We start from the raw sequence: 18,343 nt of genomic DNA, 5'->3' as shown, positions 1-18,343 counted from the left end.
AGTCTCCCCAGGTGTTCATCAACTTTTTCTAGTTTTGTGATCCACTTCAGCATTTCGATCTCACAGACAACTGTTTTGCTTTGAGTGCAGTAGCAATAAAATCTTTTGACAGCTCCAAAAATATAAACTTGCATTGTTAGCCAGCAAGTAATGGTTACAATCTGGGGAATTTCCATTTACTGGAAAATGAAAACATGGTTTAACTTTGACTTTAGGCAAACAGTTACAAGGCGACTCACTGCCTTTGTACTTTGTTGCCTGAATCAGACTGGTTCAGAATATTCCAAAGCGCTACTGATGATTGACCTTTCAATCTTGGTCGTTGATGGGATCTGACATTGAGGTGCAGAGCTTTCCAGTGCAGCTTCAGAGAAGCCTGAAGTCAGTGTTATATTGGGCACGACATTTCTGGGTGTGGAACAGCTGCTTTGCTAAAATACTGCCTGTTCTTTAAGTATCCATATTGCTTCAATCTGTGCTAAATATTCCAGGCTTAAAGAGTGAAATTAGTCCCCGTAGGCAATCATTAACTCAGTATCAAGTAAAAATAAACCCAGATTAACATGAATTTCTCAGCAATTTGCCCTTGAGTTCGCGTCACATTAATCACCCAGCCGCTGACACAAAATCTAACATTTTAAAAATAAACACCAGCTTACATTTCCCAGGCCCGTCATGTCAGTTGCCTGGCAGATCGTGAGCAAATGGGGACAGAAATATACTTGGCAACCATCTGAGGAGTGTGGGCACAGTAGCATAAGGTGCTATGGGCAGGAAGGTACAAAGTAAATTCGGGAAAGCATCCTCTTCCCTATGTTTCCAACACACGCTCTGTTTGAAGATGCGAGCACTACATATTGTGGCTGTGGCATTTTGGGCATCAGGGACTAAAATTAAGTTTTGCATCTTTTAGGCGTCCAACCTGTGCTGCCACACTCGGCATGCAAGAGTAGCATCCACAGGCTTCCGAGGACTAGTTTGGGTGCCAGGGAGCCACAGTCACCATGTTAACAGCACAGGTTTTGAAAGTTGGTGGACGTTAGTGGGAAACCTAGCGAGACAGAGGACCTGCCAAACCAGAGAAGTGCTCCATTCAGAAAGCCTGGGTCTGAAAATGTTTTTTCTCCAAGCATTCTTGGTTTCTTAAAAATACAAAAAAAATGTTGTTGTAAAATATTATGTCTATTACTCAGAAATTTAGAAATATCATAATACATCTGCATAGAAAATAAAATAAACAATCTTCAAGATTTATGCTGTATAGAAATGTCACGATAATCTTCAAAGAGTCAAATTTTCCTTATAAGCTGGGGCACAATGCTGAGACCACTGTTCTCTGATGTACTGCCAAGACAAGTTCTCCTTTGAAGTCCTCACTGGACTGGGCATAGACTTTTCATGTACTAGTTAGTTAGCAAAGGAAAACTAAAATGCCCAATTAAAGGGTGACACAGTTTCCCCCAGAATAGTACTAAGTAGCAATCCTTACGTTATAAAAGCAGTCTGTAAACTTTTAGAGCACCATTTCAGGAAGTCAACATTAACATTACTTCTCTATATGCAGAGGTACTGGTTGGTGCAAAGGGCATTCAATTTGAGTGCTGGCTTCAAAATCTGATGGCATTGCTGGAATAAAAGTCTCATAGCTGAATTGCTTTTATGCAAATAAGTTTGAGCGTTTCAACTCACTTTCTGAATAGGTAAACAGCACACCGCACCACAAAACTGTCCTGCATGACAATTAATTAGCATCCTCACTTAGAGAAGCTAGAGAATGGCAAGTGTGGGGAAATTTAAAACAACTCTGATTCTGCTCTTTTGAGATTTGGGTGCACTGCAGAAATAGCTTAACTCAAATCAATCCAGACATGCTTGAAACTGACTCTCGGGACCTAAAATGTTAACTATCCATTCCCCAGCATCTTAATTGTCACAAAAATATCTATACTTTGAATAGATATACTGAATATGACATTCATATTAATAGCCTAAAATATCATCTTCACATTTACATTATTTAAGTATAGTGAGTAGTTCTGGAATACGAAACTTAAACTATAGAACCTGTTGAGCTGTATTAATGGGTGGAATCCACAACTAATACATGCACAATCCTCCAATTATTTCAATGTCACAAAGCTGGGCTTACCTCTGCCAATATTGGCATATGAGTGATAGCAACAATGCTGTACTTTAAGAGGTCACTTAAGTCATCCTGGCAGCACTTAATTTAGTGGCATAGCAAAACAATCTACATCCAATTCTATTTAGCATGGGAATCCTTCAGAAGTTTCACTTCCAAATTCCATGTGTGTCTGAAATGACCCATTGGGATAGCTATCCATTCAAAACAGTCAACTTCAAAGATGCAAAGGCACCCTTTATCAAGGTAAGCATGCTTTCTTAAGTAGCTCATTTATTGAAAGTTTCTTTATTCACTTTATTTGGAGATGACAACCTGATATGCAAACATGGAGCATCAAATTGAAACACGGTTACAAACGCAACTGATTTTAAAAAAGTACAAACTGAAATCTCATTGCCCAACAGCAGGTTCCGGATTTGATTCCCTATCCATGCCAACGAGATTTGTCTTGAATGTGGCAACAATAGGAGCATTACAACTGCCCTCACTATTTTAGCATGAGAAGGGTAATCAAAGATTATCTACAGACTGCTAGGCAGCATGCTCTGGAAGAATAGCCAGAATCAAATACAGCTGATGGTACATTTTTCAATCCACCATGGTTGAACAGGCTTCCAACATTAACTTGCTAGGTTCACCCAAGGAGAATCATTCAGCTGAGGTACAAAGGACTTGCAACACCTATGGAATCGTACCTCAGCATCGATAGACGAGAAAAAACATTGAGAAGGAGGAGAGAGAAAGCACTTTCAAACAAAACTCGATAAGATTTTCCTGGATTTGCTTTTTAACCATTGCATTCAGCAAGTTCATTCAGCAGATTTTTGTTAAATAAAGGATCTCCGTGTCTGTTTAACTCACTATCACATACATACCAAAGTTACCGGTGGATTGGAAATTAGCAAACGTGACACCACTGTTTAAAAACGGAGGTAGGGAAAGCGGGTAATTATAGGCCAGTTAGCTTAACTTCGGTAGGAGGGAAGATGCTGGAATCTATCATCAAGGAAGAAATAGCGAGGCATCTGGATGGAAATTGTCCCATTGAGCAGACGCAGCATGGGTTCATAAAGGGCAGGTCGTGCCTGACTAATTTAGTGGAATTTTTTGAGGACATTATCAGAGCGGTAGGTAACGTGGAGCCAATGGATGTGGTATATCTGGATTTCCAGAAAGCCTTTGACATGGTGCCAAACAAAAGGTTGCTGCATAAGATAAAGATGCATGGCATTAAGGGTAAAGTAGTAGCATGGATAGAGGATTGGTTAATTAATAGAAAGCAAAGAATGGGGATTAATGGGTGTTTCGCTGGTTGGCAATCAGTAGCTAGTGGTGTCCCTCAGGGATCAGTGTTGGGCCCACAATTGTTCACAATTCACATAGATGATTTGGAGTTGGGGACCAAGGGCAATGTGGCCAAGTTTGCAGACAACATTAAGATGAGTGGTAAAGCAAAAAGTGCAGAGGATACCGGAAGTCTGCAGAGGGATTTGGATAGGTTAAGAGAATGGGTTAGGGTCTGGCAGATGGAATACAATGTTGACAAATGTGAGGTTATCCATTTTGGTAGGAATAACAGCAAAAGGGATTATTATTTACATGATAAAATATTAAAACATTCTGCTGTGCAGAGAGACCTGGGTGTGCTAGTGCATGAGTTGCAAAAAGTTGGTTTACAGGTGCAACAGGTGATTAAGAAGGCAAATGGAATGTTGTCGTTCATTGCTAGAGGGATGGAGCTTAAGACTAGGGAGGCTATGCTGCAATTGTATTGTATAAAGTGTTAGTGAGGCCACACCTGGAGTATTGTGTTCAGTTTTGGTCTCCGTACCTGAGAAAAGACGTACTGGCGCTGGAGGGTGTGCAGAGGAGATTCACTAGGTTAATCCCAGAGCTGAAGGGGTTGGATTATGAGGAGAGGTTGAGAAGACTGGGACTGTACTCGTTGGAATTTAGAAGGATGAGGGGGGATCCTATCGAAACATATAAAATTATGAAGGGAATAGATAGGATAGATGCGGGCAGGTTCTTTCCACTGGCGGGTGAAAGCAGAACTAGGGGGCATAGCCTCAAAATAAGGGGAAGTGTATTTAGGACTGAGTTTAGGAGGAACTTCTTCACCCAAAGGGTTGTGAATCTATGGAATTCCTTGCCCAGTGAAGCAGTTGAGGCTCCATCATTAAATGTTTTAAGATAAAGATAGATAGTTTTTTGAAGAATAAAGGGATTAAGGGTTGTGGTGTTCGGTCCAGAAAGTGGAGCTGAGTCCACAAAAGATCAGCCATGATCTCATTGAATGGCGGAGCAGGCTCGAGGGGCCAGATGGCCTACTCCTGCTCCTAGTTCTTATGTTATCAACAGTGTTGATGCTGCACCACTATATTAATTTAACTGTATTTCAATTATTTTTTTTTTGATTTACAAGTTTCATTTATGGGGGTTTGATGGCAAGCTAAGGCCCAAAACCAAACTGTAAATAAATGCCTATTCACATGTGCCTCGGCCATATTGGGGAATGTAAAATATGTATGCCGGCTAAAGGGGGTGGCCACAGTTGTTATAATGAAGATGCTTACCTGTAAATATACATGTTAATTTTTGTGTGTTTATTTTTTCTAATAATTTGTAATTTGTTGGATATAAAATATGAAAACTCAATAAAAAATATTTAAAAAGTGTTCTGTCGCATGATGTCTTGATGCCAATTAGCGTGCTTCAGCGGTCTAGATTCTAAGTCACTCTATGTAACAGACTGCGGATCAAACTTGGGATGGTGTGCGTAGTTCAAAGTCATGCTTCCAAGTCATCGTGGCAGTGCTAACATTTTAAAAATTCAATGACTATTAAACAAGCAGGAAGAGAACATGAACAGGCCTCCTGATGTCATTTCAGCTGCCTCTCGTCACTCTCCAAATGTGTGCACAACTGCTATATGTTAGAAACTCGCTTAATAGCGAACTAGGAAAAATGAAAAGACCCATAATGTTAATTTATTTGAAAAGAATTCAATGTCAACTCTTTATAGAATAAAGTATAGAAAAGCTATCGACTCTGAATTAATCTTTCTTTATAATAAAGATGGCGGAGATAAAACTTCATCCTGGCTGCTTAACTTTCTACAACATTAAATTCCACTCGAGACCAAGGAGTCTCAAATTTTCTTCTACATATCCACTAAAACAATATACTAAAGTAACGATGAAAGATTTTACAACAGGATAAACTATTAATGATAAATAAAAACTGAACTGGGATCAAATAAAACAAGTGCACTGACTTACCGCTTTTGTGATGGCTGCATTAAGGCAGAAACTTTATCATCATAGAACTTCTTCATAGCAAACCTGTCAAGAGCTTGATCAGCGCTGTAACAACAAAAGGTTCAGAAGTGTGATTTCTGAATAATCAGCAGCTGACAACAGAGGGCAAAACGAATGCTGAAGAGACAAACAGTTAGAGAGTCAGGGAAGGCTGCTGTTCAGACAGATAGCAGAGAAATTGGATAATTAAGCCATTTACAATGTCCTGGACCTGAAGTGTGGCACGGTAGCACAGTAGTTAGCAGTGTTGCTTCACAGCGCCAGGGTCCCGGGTTTGATTCCCGGCTTGGGTCACTGTCTGTGTGGAGTCTTCATGTTCTCTGTATCTGCGTGAGTTTCCTCCGGGTGCTCCCATCTCGTCCCACAAGTCCCAAAAGATTTGCTGTTAGGTAATTTGGACATTCTGAATTCTCCCTCAGTGTACCCGAACAGACGCCGGACTGTGACGACGAGGGGATTTTCACAGTAATGTCATTGCAGTGTTCATGTCTGCCTACTTGTGACAATCAAGATTATTAGAGATTAGAGATAAAGAAGTGGAATAGGTGGATCTAGGTGTGGAATATATCATTTGCCTGCCATCTCTTTTTGCCTGTCTGGTGCAGCATCAGGTTGGGACAAAGGGAGTAAATCCTGAAAATGAGATGGGTGAGGTGAAAAAGGGAGTGTAAAAATAGTAAGTTCTGCAAGCAAACAAAAAGATTTGCACTTACATCTTCAAAGTTCAGACGGGAAAGAAAGCAAACCTTTAAATTCTGAAGACTGCATAAACTGTAGAATGCTCAGAGTATCATTCAATTTGAGCTTGTTACCTTGCAGAAATGTTGGTGAAGTGCATGTACGATGAAATAACCACTCCTATTCTCCCTTTGCCTCCCTAGAAAAAAGAAATTGCACAGGTTAAACACAGTTTCCAATTGACATCCAAAAGGAAGGCTACAAGACGGGATGCACTAGCGGTTTCCATCATTTGTCACAATGGGGTTTAGAAGTTTAAAGGAGTATGCACAAGATGAAGCTGGGAGATCTTGTTTACCCCTGTTTAGCTGTGGATGGAAGGTTTCTCTCAGAAAGTGTCTTTTGCAACAAGACGATGATTGAAATAAAAAGTCCATACCATTACAACGATAATTGAGTGAGGATTAAATGAGCACTGAAAATGAATTTTATCAAATGAATAGATAATTTCCCAGGAAAGTGAATTCCCCATCATTGCATTGCTAAACTATAGCTGATTTTGTTATTTTACAATCGGATTAATTAGAGATTTTATGTTACGATCCAACTGTTGGCTTGAAAACTGATTGAAATGAGTAAACTAGACATGAAAGTATTCACTTAACAGCTTTAAATGTTATCTGATTTTAATAGGAATGAACATCCAAAGCTTTCAATCAGAGCAAACAATTCCCACTTCAACACAATTAGAAATGAACTCTTGGCACCATGTTCTGAGCAATTGCACCATTTCTACCCCAGTTTATGAGATTTTGCCTCAAGTCTTTTATACAGCTTCTGATATTTTATACCGGCCAGACTTTACATATTCTGAACTTTGCTGCTTCATTATTTCAAACTAAGGACTAGATTGAAGCAGATGTATGGCACATGCTTCCTTGCTCTCAGCTGACTGAAATGGCCATTCAGCATGCATGGACAGAGATGGCAGGTTATTTGACCAGGATGTCATCACAGCTAAGCTTAAATTTTAGTACTCAAATCTAACAGGGGCTAAAATCAAGAGTGGGAATGATAGCTAATTAAAATCCTTCCTTTCCTCAACTGAAGTGTTGAGGACCCTAAAATCCAGTAACGATGTGGGCTGAGCACTAACTACTCGCCTAGCAGCGAAACCCTTCTTCAAATCCACTCCTTAGATTCTTGTAAATGCAATGCTTCAATATAAAATAAAGATCTAAATGTACAATTAGCTCCTTTCTTACTTCAAACTTTCAACACAATGCACAACTAACTGTACAAAAATATCCCCAAGGAAAACAGCGCACTTGGAAGTGTAATTATTTTAGGGAAAATACATTTCCACTGTAAGCTTTAGAGCATTATTTGAAATTTTTCATCAAATTGATAATCTGCCTAAATGTTAAATGCATGCCTAATTCAGAAAAAAGTTCTGACTTCAGAGTGACCAGCCCTTCAGCTAATCCTGTCATCGACACACGGGCAGGTCAAGCAGATTCAGTGGATGGGATTTAGTGATGACCCCACAGCAGGGGAGGTGGCCCGCCAGCGGGATCTACTGGACCCCGTTGTCAACAGGATTTCCCATCCCATTGATAGCCCCCCTGGTCACTGGCAGCCCCTTGCGCCAATGTTGGACCAGACTTTTCCGCGTAAACAGCTGGCAAATCTGACCCTGTGCCTTGTTCTCAGTCAGCTGCAGCTTGATCCAGAGATAACGGGCGGGATTCTCCATTGTCCGACGCCGATATCGTAATTGGCGATCGGGCGGAGAATCGACTCCGATGCCCAAATTGGGGCCAGTGCCGGTCAGCCATGCTCCGCCACTCGGAAATGGCGTCATTGCGCCACGTGCTGTTGCAACGGCGTTGGTGTGTCATCGACTGGCCCTCCCACGATGTTCCGCCCCTGATGGACCGTTTCCCACGGCGCGGGACACATGTGGTCTTAGCGGCCGGGAACCTGGCGTGGCGGCTGCGGACTGCGTCCAGCGCTGTCACACTCAGCCGGAGTCTGTGCCGATGGCCAGTGTGGCTTCTGCAAGGGCTGGGGTCTGGTGGGGGGTGGCATGTGGGTCGCGGATGGTGGGTCAGGTCCGCATAACGCCAGTGCCATGTTGTACAGTGCAACCGCTGCAGGTTGTCAGCCATGCGCACGCACGGTCAGTGATCCGGCCATTCTCGGCGTGGGAGCCGGGAGTTTCATCCGGCGATGCTGCTAGCCCCTCACCGATCCTAGAATCGGTGAGGATTCGGCGCCGATGGTTTCCGTACAAACCTCCCACGGAATCTCCGTTCGAGCCGGCACTTAGCTGCTAAATGGAGAATCCAGACCAAAAAATTCGGTGAGCTATATTACATCTCTCACTCAAACCTGTGGACACCTCCTAACTCCCCAAAGCCTCTACACTATCTAGAAGATACAATTCAGGAGTATGATGGACAATTTAAGAGTGTGATGAAATACTCTCCACTTGCCCAGATGGGTGAACCTCTAACGCCACTTAAGCTTGACATCATCCAGGAGAAAGCATTGTTGCACCCCATCCACTACCTTAAACATCCACTCCCTCCACCATTGATGCATTGTGGCAGCAGTCTGTACCAACTACAAGTTACACTGCAGCAACTCACCAAGGATCCTTCATCAGCACCTTCCAAACCCCCGATGTCTACCACCTAGGAGGACAGGGATAGCAGATGCACAGGGCCATCACAACCTACAAGTTCCACTCCGATCCACACATCAACCTGATTGGGAATGATATCCCTCTTCCTTCACTGTTGTTGGGTTAAAGTCCTGCAACTCCCTCCCTAACTACTAGAATTGTACATATACCACATGGACCACAACGGTTCAAGAAAGCAGCTCACCACCACCTTCTCAAGGACAGTTAGTGATGGGCAATGAATGACAGTGACACCCATATTTCATGAACAAATAAAAAATAAAAGATCCAGGGTAAAAGGGCCTAGGTGAATTAAGAAGCTACTCTCCTAATGTTGAATTACTTTTTTATGGTCTTAAAATTTTGATTGCATGACTCCTCCTAACAATGCAAATATTTTCCAACTCCATGTCAAATCTATTAAATAACTCTGTTACAAACAAAACATTTCTTGACAAACTATTAAGCCTTTCTTCCCAATTCAAATATCGCCAACAGATTTGCGCTTTTTTGGAACATAGATATATAGACAAGAAGAATTTTCAAAGTTAGAAAGGGCAAAAATGAGAAAATAAAAACCTCCGAATCAAATAAAAAATTATAAACGTTTGAACTACTACATTTAGAGTAGGCAAGCCCCAACACCCAGTCTTAACCAGATGTGCGATATCTCAGCTCAATTGTTTAGAAATCTGGGGCATTCTGCCAAATATGTCCCTATTGCACAGACACGATCTATGCAGGTTGTCCTGTAAAAGGCAATGACAGTAGAAATTATTGTAAGAAGGCTTTCTAGCATTCCAGGAAAAGATGATCTATCATCACAGCATTTGCCTATTTCCTTATGTGCATGAACAGTTCCCATTTAATGAAACTTAATTATTAAATAGCATCATCATGCTGCCAATTATTTTATTTTCCCTCTTATCAAGTAACCATTCAATATTAATGGTTTATTTTATCTGAAACTGATATTGACGATGCATAAACAGACGGAAAACAGCACAGGCGGATTCTCTGGGGCCTGAAGGCTTCCATGTCACATAAGAAAAAGAACAATGGGCAGCATCACTCATTATTTTGCTGGATTCAGTTGACAGGATAACTAAAAGAGCGGGCTGGGGAAAAAAGGAACACACTGACTCTCACTTAATTCTTTGTACTCGTCCTCAACTGTAGACTGTGAAGGACTTGGGCATGCCAACAGCCTGCAGTACATATAGTCAAACTGCCATTCTTCCCATGGCAACATTCACTGTGACTTTTCAGTAGATTATTCAGCTTTGAGGCATGATAGCAAAAGTCAGCTTTGTCCTCACTGAACATGAACATGGGCAGGATTCTCTTGCCAGAGCTAAATCGCATCTGATTTGCGCTCCCAGCGAGCCCCATTCCTTTGCCATGCAAATTTATGCATGGCGAGGATTGGGAGGGATTCCCTAGGGAATCCTGCTATCGGGCCGCCATTTTGAGCGGGTGGCACAATAGCGAGGTCTGGCTCTGCAATGTAATTCAACCACCCCTACAGCTTGAAGTAGTCAGCTGTGAAACTAACTACAATGCTTATAAACATTTAGCTATGATTGACTGCTCCTGGACCACATCATAGACGGTTAAGTGGTTTCTATTAGTTTCACAGCTGACTACTTCAAAGCCACTCAAACGTGAAGGGAGTTGAATGAAACAATGCAGACAGTTGGGTGTGTGTAGAAGCTGTCAATCACAGAGCACGGAAAGCAATTTCAAAGAGAAATTAATGAAAGGCTTGCAGGTCAAAGGTCTGAGTGGGTTTAAACCCAGCTGACTAGTTTTCTCTTTCCAGGAATCGACAGTTGACGCTCCGTGTGTCTGAGCCAGCAGGTGTATTGCACAGAGAGTTTTAAAGCAGTGATTTTTTTTCACTGCCTCTGTCTGCACTGCTCTATAACTTTCAGACAGGATCTCACCCACGGGGGCTTCCAGGCAGGGGTCTCTCTTATGGCACACTGGCACAGTGGTTAGCACTGCTGTTTCACAGCTCCAGGGACTGGGGTTCAATTCCAGCCTCGGGTTACTGTCTGTGTGGAGTTTGCACTTTCTCCCCTTGTCTGCATGGGTTTCCTCCGGGTGCTTCGATTTCCTCCCACAGTCAAAATATATGGTTAGGTGGATTGACCATGCTAAATTGCCCTTAGTGTCCACAAGGTTAGATGGGGTTACTCGATTACGGGGATAGGGTGGAGGTGTGGTCTTTAGCATGGTGGAGGCATGGGCTTTAGTAGGGTGCTCTTTCCAAGGACCAGTGCAGACTCGATGGGCCGTGGCCTCTTCCTGCACTGTAAATGGTATGATTCCATGGAGGGCTTCTAGACATGGGTCTCTCTTATGGGGGTGGGGTAAGGTGTGCCTTTAATTAGGGGGTCGCTGGTGCAGGGGATCTGGTGGGGCGGGCAGCCTTGCACTGGGGGGGGGGGGGGGTAGCCCTCTGACTTTAGGGGTAACTCCCTTTAAGAGTTATCCCTTTGGCCCACCATTAGGCCATGGGTGTCAATACATTTACCAATTCTCACCCGTGTGATTCCTGGCCCAGAGGAGTGGAGAATCACGTACGCCCCGAGAATATGGTGCCCAACCCGTTCATAGATTTCAAATGGATTTTAACGACCCATTGGCATCCGTCCTATGGCAAATCTCAATCCCAATGCCAGCAGGAGGACCAGAGTATCGCCGCCGATCCTGTTTTTGATTGCGCTGTATTCTCTGCCGCCCTCCACCAGTAGTGGAGTTGCCGATGTGGTGGAGAATCCAGCCCCATGCTTTCGAGCGGAGGTCACAAAATCATAATCCAGCTGTAATTTTACTCTTGAAATTACAGAGACAGTGTAAGAGACCCCTGTCTGGGAGCCCCCCCCCCCCTCCCCCTCCCCCTCCCCCCTCCCACCCCATAAGAGATATGGCAGCACCACAACTGCTATTAAGAGCAAGCCAGAACTTTCCAATTTATACTATATATTAATGAAATTACAAATCTTCAGATTTATACTTCTGCATGATTCATTTTGGAGTTGCGGAGGGAAAAAAGAACAATAGTATGAAGTGTCCAAACTGTTACTTTAATCTTCTGTTTAACTGGGTACACAAAAGCACTATATTCTTCCTTTAATTGGAGACTGAACCAGAATGAACAACCACACAGAAAGGATTTGACATAGCCACACTACTACCTATAACTTATGTTCCCTGCAACTTACGTTCCAGTCATTGCCTTAGTGTCGGCCCACCAGTTAACCAACAGCGTCATATCTAACCTCACGAGAACTTCTAACCTCCGTGTTATCTGAGAAGAGGTTTGAAATTTAAATCAGACCTCCCCATTACTCTCCTCAGAAGTGCAAGCAGTGACAAAAATCAGTTACAACTTCAAAAAGAACAGGGGAGATTGCAGACAATTTGTCGCAGTGTTCCCATGAAAGCCAACACAAAAGGTGGCTGCAGCAGAAAACTGAACAGGAAACGGAACATTATTCCCAGGTTGATATTGCTATAGAACATATAACAATTGCACATCCTTATAAGACTGCACCACTTAAACATCACTGATTTAAAAATCTAAGATTTGCTCCACGAGTCTGTTACCAATTCTTGCTTTAGGCATAGCATTTAACCAAAAATCAGATGGCTTACATTGTCTCCCCACTCTCGCAAAGCATTTAAAATGTTGTGCACTGGTCATTAATTAAAAAATTTCTCACAAGGTACTAAGAAAACAGCTGGAACCGTACAGATGTTATCTTTACATGGCAAATTTGGGCACATAAATCTAAGCGGACATTTTGTTACAGTCCTGTGGCCAATCAGTATTCTTAACAGAGCTTGGAGATGCTAAATGAAGACCCTTGTTGCCTGTTCTGCAGGTTCAAGTGGACATTAATGATTCAATAGCACTTAATTCGACCAGTGTCATGTACTTCCTCTCTTCAATCATGAGCACAATAAGATTAATATCCCAGCAGTTTGTGAGATCTTGCAGAGTGTGAAATGGCTTCAGCATTTGCCTACAGAAAAAGGCAGAAATGGAAATTCCAACTGTACAGAAAAGAAACACCTCGAGGGTGATGATGCTACCAAACGCCTTCCCTTTGTCTTTCAGCATTCCAAAGAGTCTGTTCCCTCCACAACACCTTGATCCATTCTTCAATTACCTTGCAGCACCTTCCCTTAAAAGTGCAGGAGATGCAATACCTGTCCCATTATGTCTTCCCTTCCCATTATCCAGGGACCCAATTGCTCTTTCCAGGTGAAACAGTGAGTTACTTGCACAGCTTTCAATTCAACATACTGTGTTAGTTGTCAAATTATCCTCCATATTACCAAAGGCAGGTTGGGTGATTACTCCATTTAATCCAAAAACAGGAATCCAACCTTCTGGTTGCTTCTCATTTAAGTTCTATCCTACTTTGGCCTGTTTGTGCTCAGCCTCCTACCCTGTCCCAAAGTTAACATAAGCATGAGGAATAGCATCTCATCTTTGGGTAACGCACTTTAAAGTCGTTAGAATTCAACATCAAGTGTCAATAGCTTCAAACGTAACCATTGCTCACTTTAAAAAAAATACATATCAGCTGTTATCAATGACTCTGCTGTTGCTACTTACATTTCCTCAAGACCATCTTTTGTTTACTTGTTGCCTTCTGCCTTGCACCATCATTCTTTTGTAATCTAATAGCCCTTGTCCAGCACCCAGTCACAGACCTTTTTTTCTTCTTTTCCCGCCTTGCCCCCTACTCCTACATCTGTACTTGCTCCAAAGCTGGAACATTCCTTTTCTCATTTGGAAAGTCGTGGACCTGAAGAACTAACAACTTTGGACGGGATTCCCTGCCTCCCAGCTGCATGTTTCTTGGGGGCAGGAGCCGCTACACCTTTCACTGGCGGGGGAATCTCTGTTCCTGCCACTGTCAATGGGATTTCCAATTGAAGCAACTCATCGCTAGAGGGAAACTCGCCGCCAGTGAACAGACAGAAAATTTGGTCCTTTAACTCTCCACAGATGCTGCTCAACCTGCTGAGTATTGCCAGCATTTTCTGTTTGTAGTTTGGATTTTCGGCATCTCCAGTATTTCACTTTTGCACGAGTGTTAATTATTGTAGAGGATGTCCAGCTCCATTAAAAGGAACCATGAGATCCTAACGTTAATCATTGATCAGTGTGAGAATAGGAGAGGATCATATGACTCTTGCAAAGCTGCCAGGAGAAAGCTTACAAAGTGATTCTCCTGACAGTATTCCCTTTATTTATATCTCGTTGTGTGGTAAAAGTAGAACAATGAAGAAATGACCATTTTTCTAATAATTAAAACAAAAGGTAAGCAATGAACAAATGAGTTTGAAATTTAGGATTTAATATCGTCTGAAAAAAGTTAATTTCGGTGAGTACAGTTAAGTCCACAAAAAAGAACATCTTGACCTTCATTTGATAGGTCATTCTACTCCACTGAATACTCTTTAATTTGAAAAAACTGCACAAACAAAATGCTTTGCCAGATATCCTGAACCACGTGCAGTGGTCACATTAATGCATCCATATTCGGCTCTGCAGCTGTGTTATCAAATACTGTACATTATACAACGATGCTTTCAAAGCACCTCAACACATTTTTAAAAAAAGTATTGATTCTGTAATGTGTTAGAATTCTTTGCAAAGTTTAAAAGAAGTTGGAAATTTGGACCTTTTCTCTTAAAAGGCTACGGTTGATAGGTAGATTGATATTTTGAAGGCTCGAGGATGCTAGATTTTTGTTAGGTCAGGTTACAAAGGCAGGTGGAACACAAGTACATATCATACGTGATCCAGTGGCATGGTGGAAAAGCTCGATGGCCTGAATGGCTTACCTCCGTTATGTTTCTATTTCCTACATAATGATTCTGCAGGAGATTTGTTTGTAATTGAATGAGATATGATTTTGTCAATGCCTCGTTGCATAAAGGCAATCCACAATGTTGCACTAAACCATGCAGACTAGAAGATTTCATGCTTACTTCCTAACCTGTTTCCAGCTTGCGGAGTTCACTTGCAGGTTGTAATAAGATTGTAACAATTAATGTCAGCATTTTTGGACAAGGGCTGGGTGGATGGATGGAGGGAGAGAAATCAGCCAGGGTTCGCACAAAGTATCAACAGATATCACATCTGGAAAAAGTATGGTGCAATTCTCCTGCCTCGTTGCGCTCTTGTTCAAGCAAATCTACGCCGGTAAACAGCGGGAGAGGCTGAAGAAAGTGACGAGGCATCATATTGGTTGTGTACAAGGACGTTTATTGTGTGTCACAATTCTCCACTCTCCCAATGGTGTCTTCCCCGGCGCTCTCAGTTATCCTCAATCTTCTTTGCCCTCCTAGCTCTACCGCTACGTTCAGATGTGTCCCTAGGATGCACATCTGAGGAGGCTGCCAGCTGCTTACCTCGTCCCGTGGCCTTCGATGCCCCTGCCAGGCACCCTTTGGGTGTTCTGGGGCCAGAGGGTGCCAGCTCGCTTGTCGGTGGCACATGCACAGCTGTGCCGCCCTGTTTCAGATGCTGGCTGCGTGACACGGCCTCATCAGAGGAGTGGAACCTGGGGGAGCTGGTGGCCGTCACCACTCCATGGGACTGGTCGGGTGGACACTCAGCGCCCTCTCCTCTCGCTTGGTGCCTATAGGGCCCTGGGCTTTACCTTCTGATGGAGGGGCAGCTGGTTTAAGCCCTGGCTGCCCCTGCATCACCTCACTCTGCCAGCCCTGGCGGTTCCCCACGATCCACAGCATCGTGTCGACACCTTTGTTGATGCTCCTCAGTGCTCTGCAGCACCTTTTAAAAAATGTATAAATTTAGAGTAGCCAATTACATTTTTCCAATTAAGGGGCAATTTAGTGTGGTCAATCCACCTACACTGCACATCTTTGGGTTATGGGGGCGAAACCCACGCAAACATGGGAAGAATGTGCAAACTCCAAACTCCACACGGACAGTGACCCAGAGCCAGGGTCGAACCTGGGACCTCGGCACCGTGAGGCAGCAGGGCTAATCCACTGCCTCTGCAACACCTTGGCAATACCCACTTGCGACCGAGACAAGCTTCGCAGCACCTCAGTCATTCCCATTTGTGGGCGGGACATGTCCTGCAGAACCTCATCAAGCGCAGCCTGGTACTGGATGACATCGCTCAGAGAGACCGACATTCTGTCGAGATCCTGGACCATGGCTGTCACCCACTGCACGATGCCTTGGACACCTTCATTAATGATGCCGACGTCATGCACAAGGCTCTCTACTGCGGTTGCCACCCTAGCGGTGTTGGCCTTGGTGCTACGCATTGTCGGCGACATTTCCTGCGCCCGTAGCCTCTGGGACTCTTTTGATTGCCCATGGATCTGCTGGAGTGTCGCTAACATCTCTCTCAGAATGTCCTGACAGCTCCCTATCGTCTCCATCAGCTCCAAGATTACCTCTTCCACAGGCTCAGCATCAGGCTGGGACCCAGCTGGTCCTGGGATCCAGCAGACCACCAACTGCTGTCTCGCCTGATTGATCCCGTCTCCACCTGATGTGCATCAGCAGCTTTATGGTGCTCACTGGACTGTGCCCCAGAACCCTGACCACTAACATTTTCCACCGAGGTCTGTGGATCTGCTCTGGTGGAGAGTGAGGATGACAACTGTGATGCCTCGATTGTGTATTCCTCAAAGCTCCCCTCCGAGGTGTTCTCCTGGGAGGGTGCCACCTGGGATGGGCCAGCACCATTGGCTAGAAGGCCTGTGAGAGAATGGACATGTGGTCAGTGGGAGGGATGGGTCAGTCAGTAAGGCAATAACAACTCACGTTTGACAGGCCCTCTGCGTGGAGCCCGGTGGTTCCTCACCTCTACAGTGTTCGCCAACCTCTGCGTTGGTGACCGCTCTGCCCTTGGCCACCCTAATCACCCAGGACCCGGTCCTTGAAGGAGGTCAGGATTTTTAAGTCCGGCACCCCACTGCCTGTCTGAAAGGGTAGAGGGGTTGAAGGGAGAGGGTCACATGGAGAGTTGGGTGTGTGGATGTTCGCGTGGGGACAGAGAGGACTTTGGGGGGCAGGCGTTGGTGTCAACTCACCCATGCTGCCCGGTGTAGGCCGTTGTCCTTTTTCCGACGCTGGAGGCCAGTCCTCACTGTCACACTCCCGGCACTCACAGCCGCCGCCGTCAGTTCATCCCAGTCAGCACTGGCTTCCCTGTGACTGACCCTTGGGGGAACAGGATATCCCTCTTTGCCTCCACTGTGTCTAGAAGACTGCCCAGATCAGCATCCCTGAAATCTTGGGGCCAGTCTCCTGGGTACCATTGTTCCGAGCTGGCTGGGGCTGGCTGTGCAAAAGCTATTTAAGTGCTGCGCGACCTTATTAGTGAGGGGGGGGGGGGGGGGGGGGGGCTAGCGAACGAGGGGCCGGCGAATCAGCTGTCAAGCCTTTATTTGTGGCGACAAACCGTGGTGCCTCGTTAAGTGGACCAATTAATGTTGAATAGTGTTGCCGGCTTCGCTGAGTCAAGCACCCAGGAAGCTCGTGCCAGTTTCTGCTCGCTGCCACACTTACAAATCTTTCCAGAGAATCGAGTCCTATATGTGTACTGCTTGTAATCAGAGAATAAAGCTCACCTTGGATTCCAGTTATATTGAAAAATGCATCAACATTCATTGAATGGATTGTAAGGAAGACTACCATTTAGACAAGTGAGGTAGCATGCATTTCACTGAAGAAAGTGAAATTGCCAATAAAAGATGACATGAAATTACCTGAGGAAACTGGTTTTAACAATTCAAGTATTTTCTCATTAATTTGTCAGATTTATTTGCCACTGAAGAAGAACTGATAGAACAGCAATGATTTATGCAATCTTTAGAAACGAAGAGATCATACAAGCTACCGAAGTGTTCTTTTACTTTTTTTTTAATAAAGTGCAAAAGGCAGGATACACAGACTGTAGTTACCAATTTAAGTGATTCTTATGAATGACCAAGATATTAGTTCAGCAGGAAACAAAATACATTGATATCGGATGGCTCAGACCAAAATTTGTATTTTTTAATGAAATGAACAATCAATGCAGAAAGTAACTTTAAAACACATAAACTTACAGGGCTGGACAGACTGAACAAAGGGATGGGGCGCGATTCTCCGCCCCCCACGCCGGGTGGGAGAATAGTGGGAGGGCCTCCCGACATTTTTCACGCCCTCCCGCTATTCTCCCCCCCCCACCCACGCCACGAATCGCCGCTCGCCGTTTTTTACAGCGAGCGGCGATTCTCCGAGGCCGATGGACCAAGCTGCAGGGCCTTCACGCCCGTTTCAACACGGCAGCAAACACACCTGCTCGCTGCCGTCGTGAAGCGGGCGCAAGATGCCCGTTTGGGGCATCTGGGGGCCCGATTGGCACGGCAGTACCACGGCCGTGCCAAGGGGGCCGTGCGTCCGTAACGGACTCACTCTTTTCCCTCCGCCGCCCCGCAAGATCAAGCCGC

At 44.2% G+C, this 18,343-nt stretch overlaps 1 protein-coding gene across 7 annotated transcripts in view; it reads right to left on the bottom strand.

The window, feature by feature from the left end:
- LOC119966295 (tensin-3-like) overlaps window positions 1-18,343 on the bottom strand; it is a 533,488-nt gene that overhangs the window by 157,570 nt on the left and 357,575 nt on the right. For all 7 annotated transcript variants that reach the window (XM_038797763.1, XM_038797764.1, XM_038797766.1 and 4 more), the window contains 2 exons: window positions 6,279-6,343; window positions 5,428-5,511 (listed from right to left, as the gene is read on the bottom strand). In XM_038797763.1, the coding sequence (XP_038653691.1) occupies window positions 5,428-5,511; window positions 6,279-6,343 (149 nt within the window). The remainder of the gene's footprint in view (window positions 1-5,427; window positions 5,512-6,278; window positions 6,344-18,343) is intronic.

Source organism: Scyliorhinus canicula, chromosome 5 (assembly GCF_902713615.1).
Source record: "Scyliorhinus canicula chromosome 5, sScyCan1.1, whole genome shotgun sequence".
Taxonomy (NCBI): Eukaryota; Metazoa; Chordata; class Chondrichthyes; order Carcharhiniformes; family Scyliorhinidae; genus Scyliorhinus; species Scyliorhinus canicula.
This window is presented reverse-complemented; position numbering and strand designations above follow the sequence as displayed.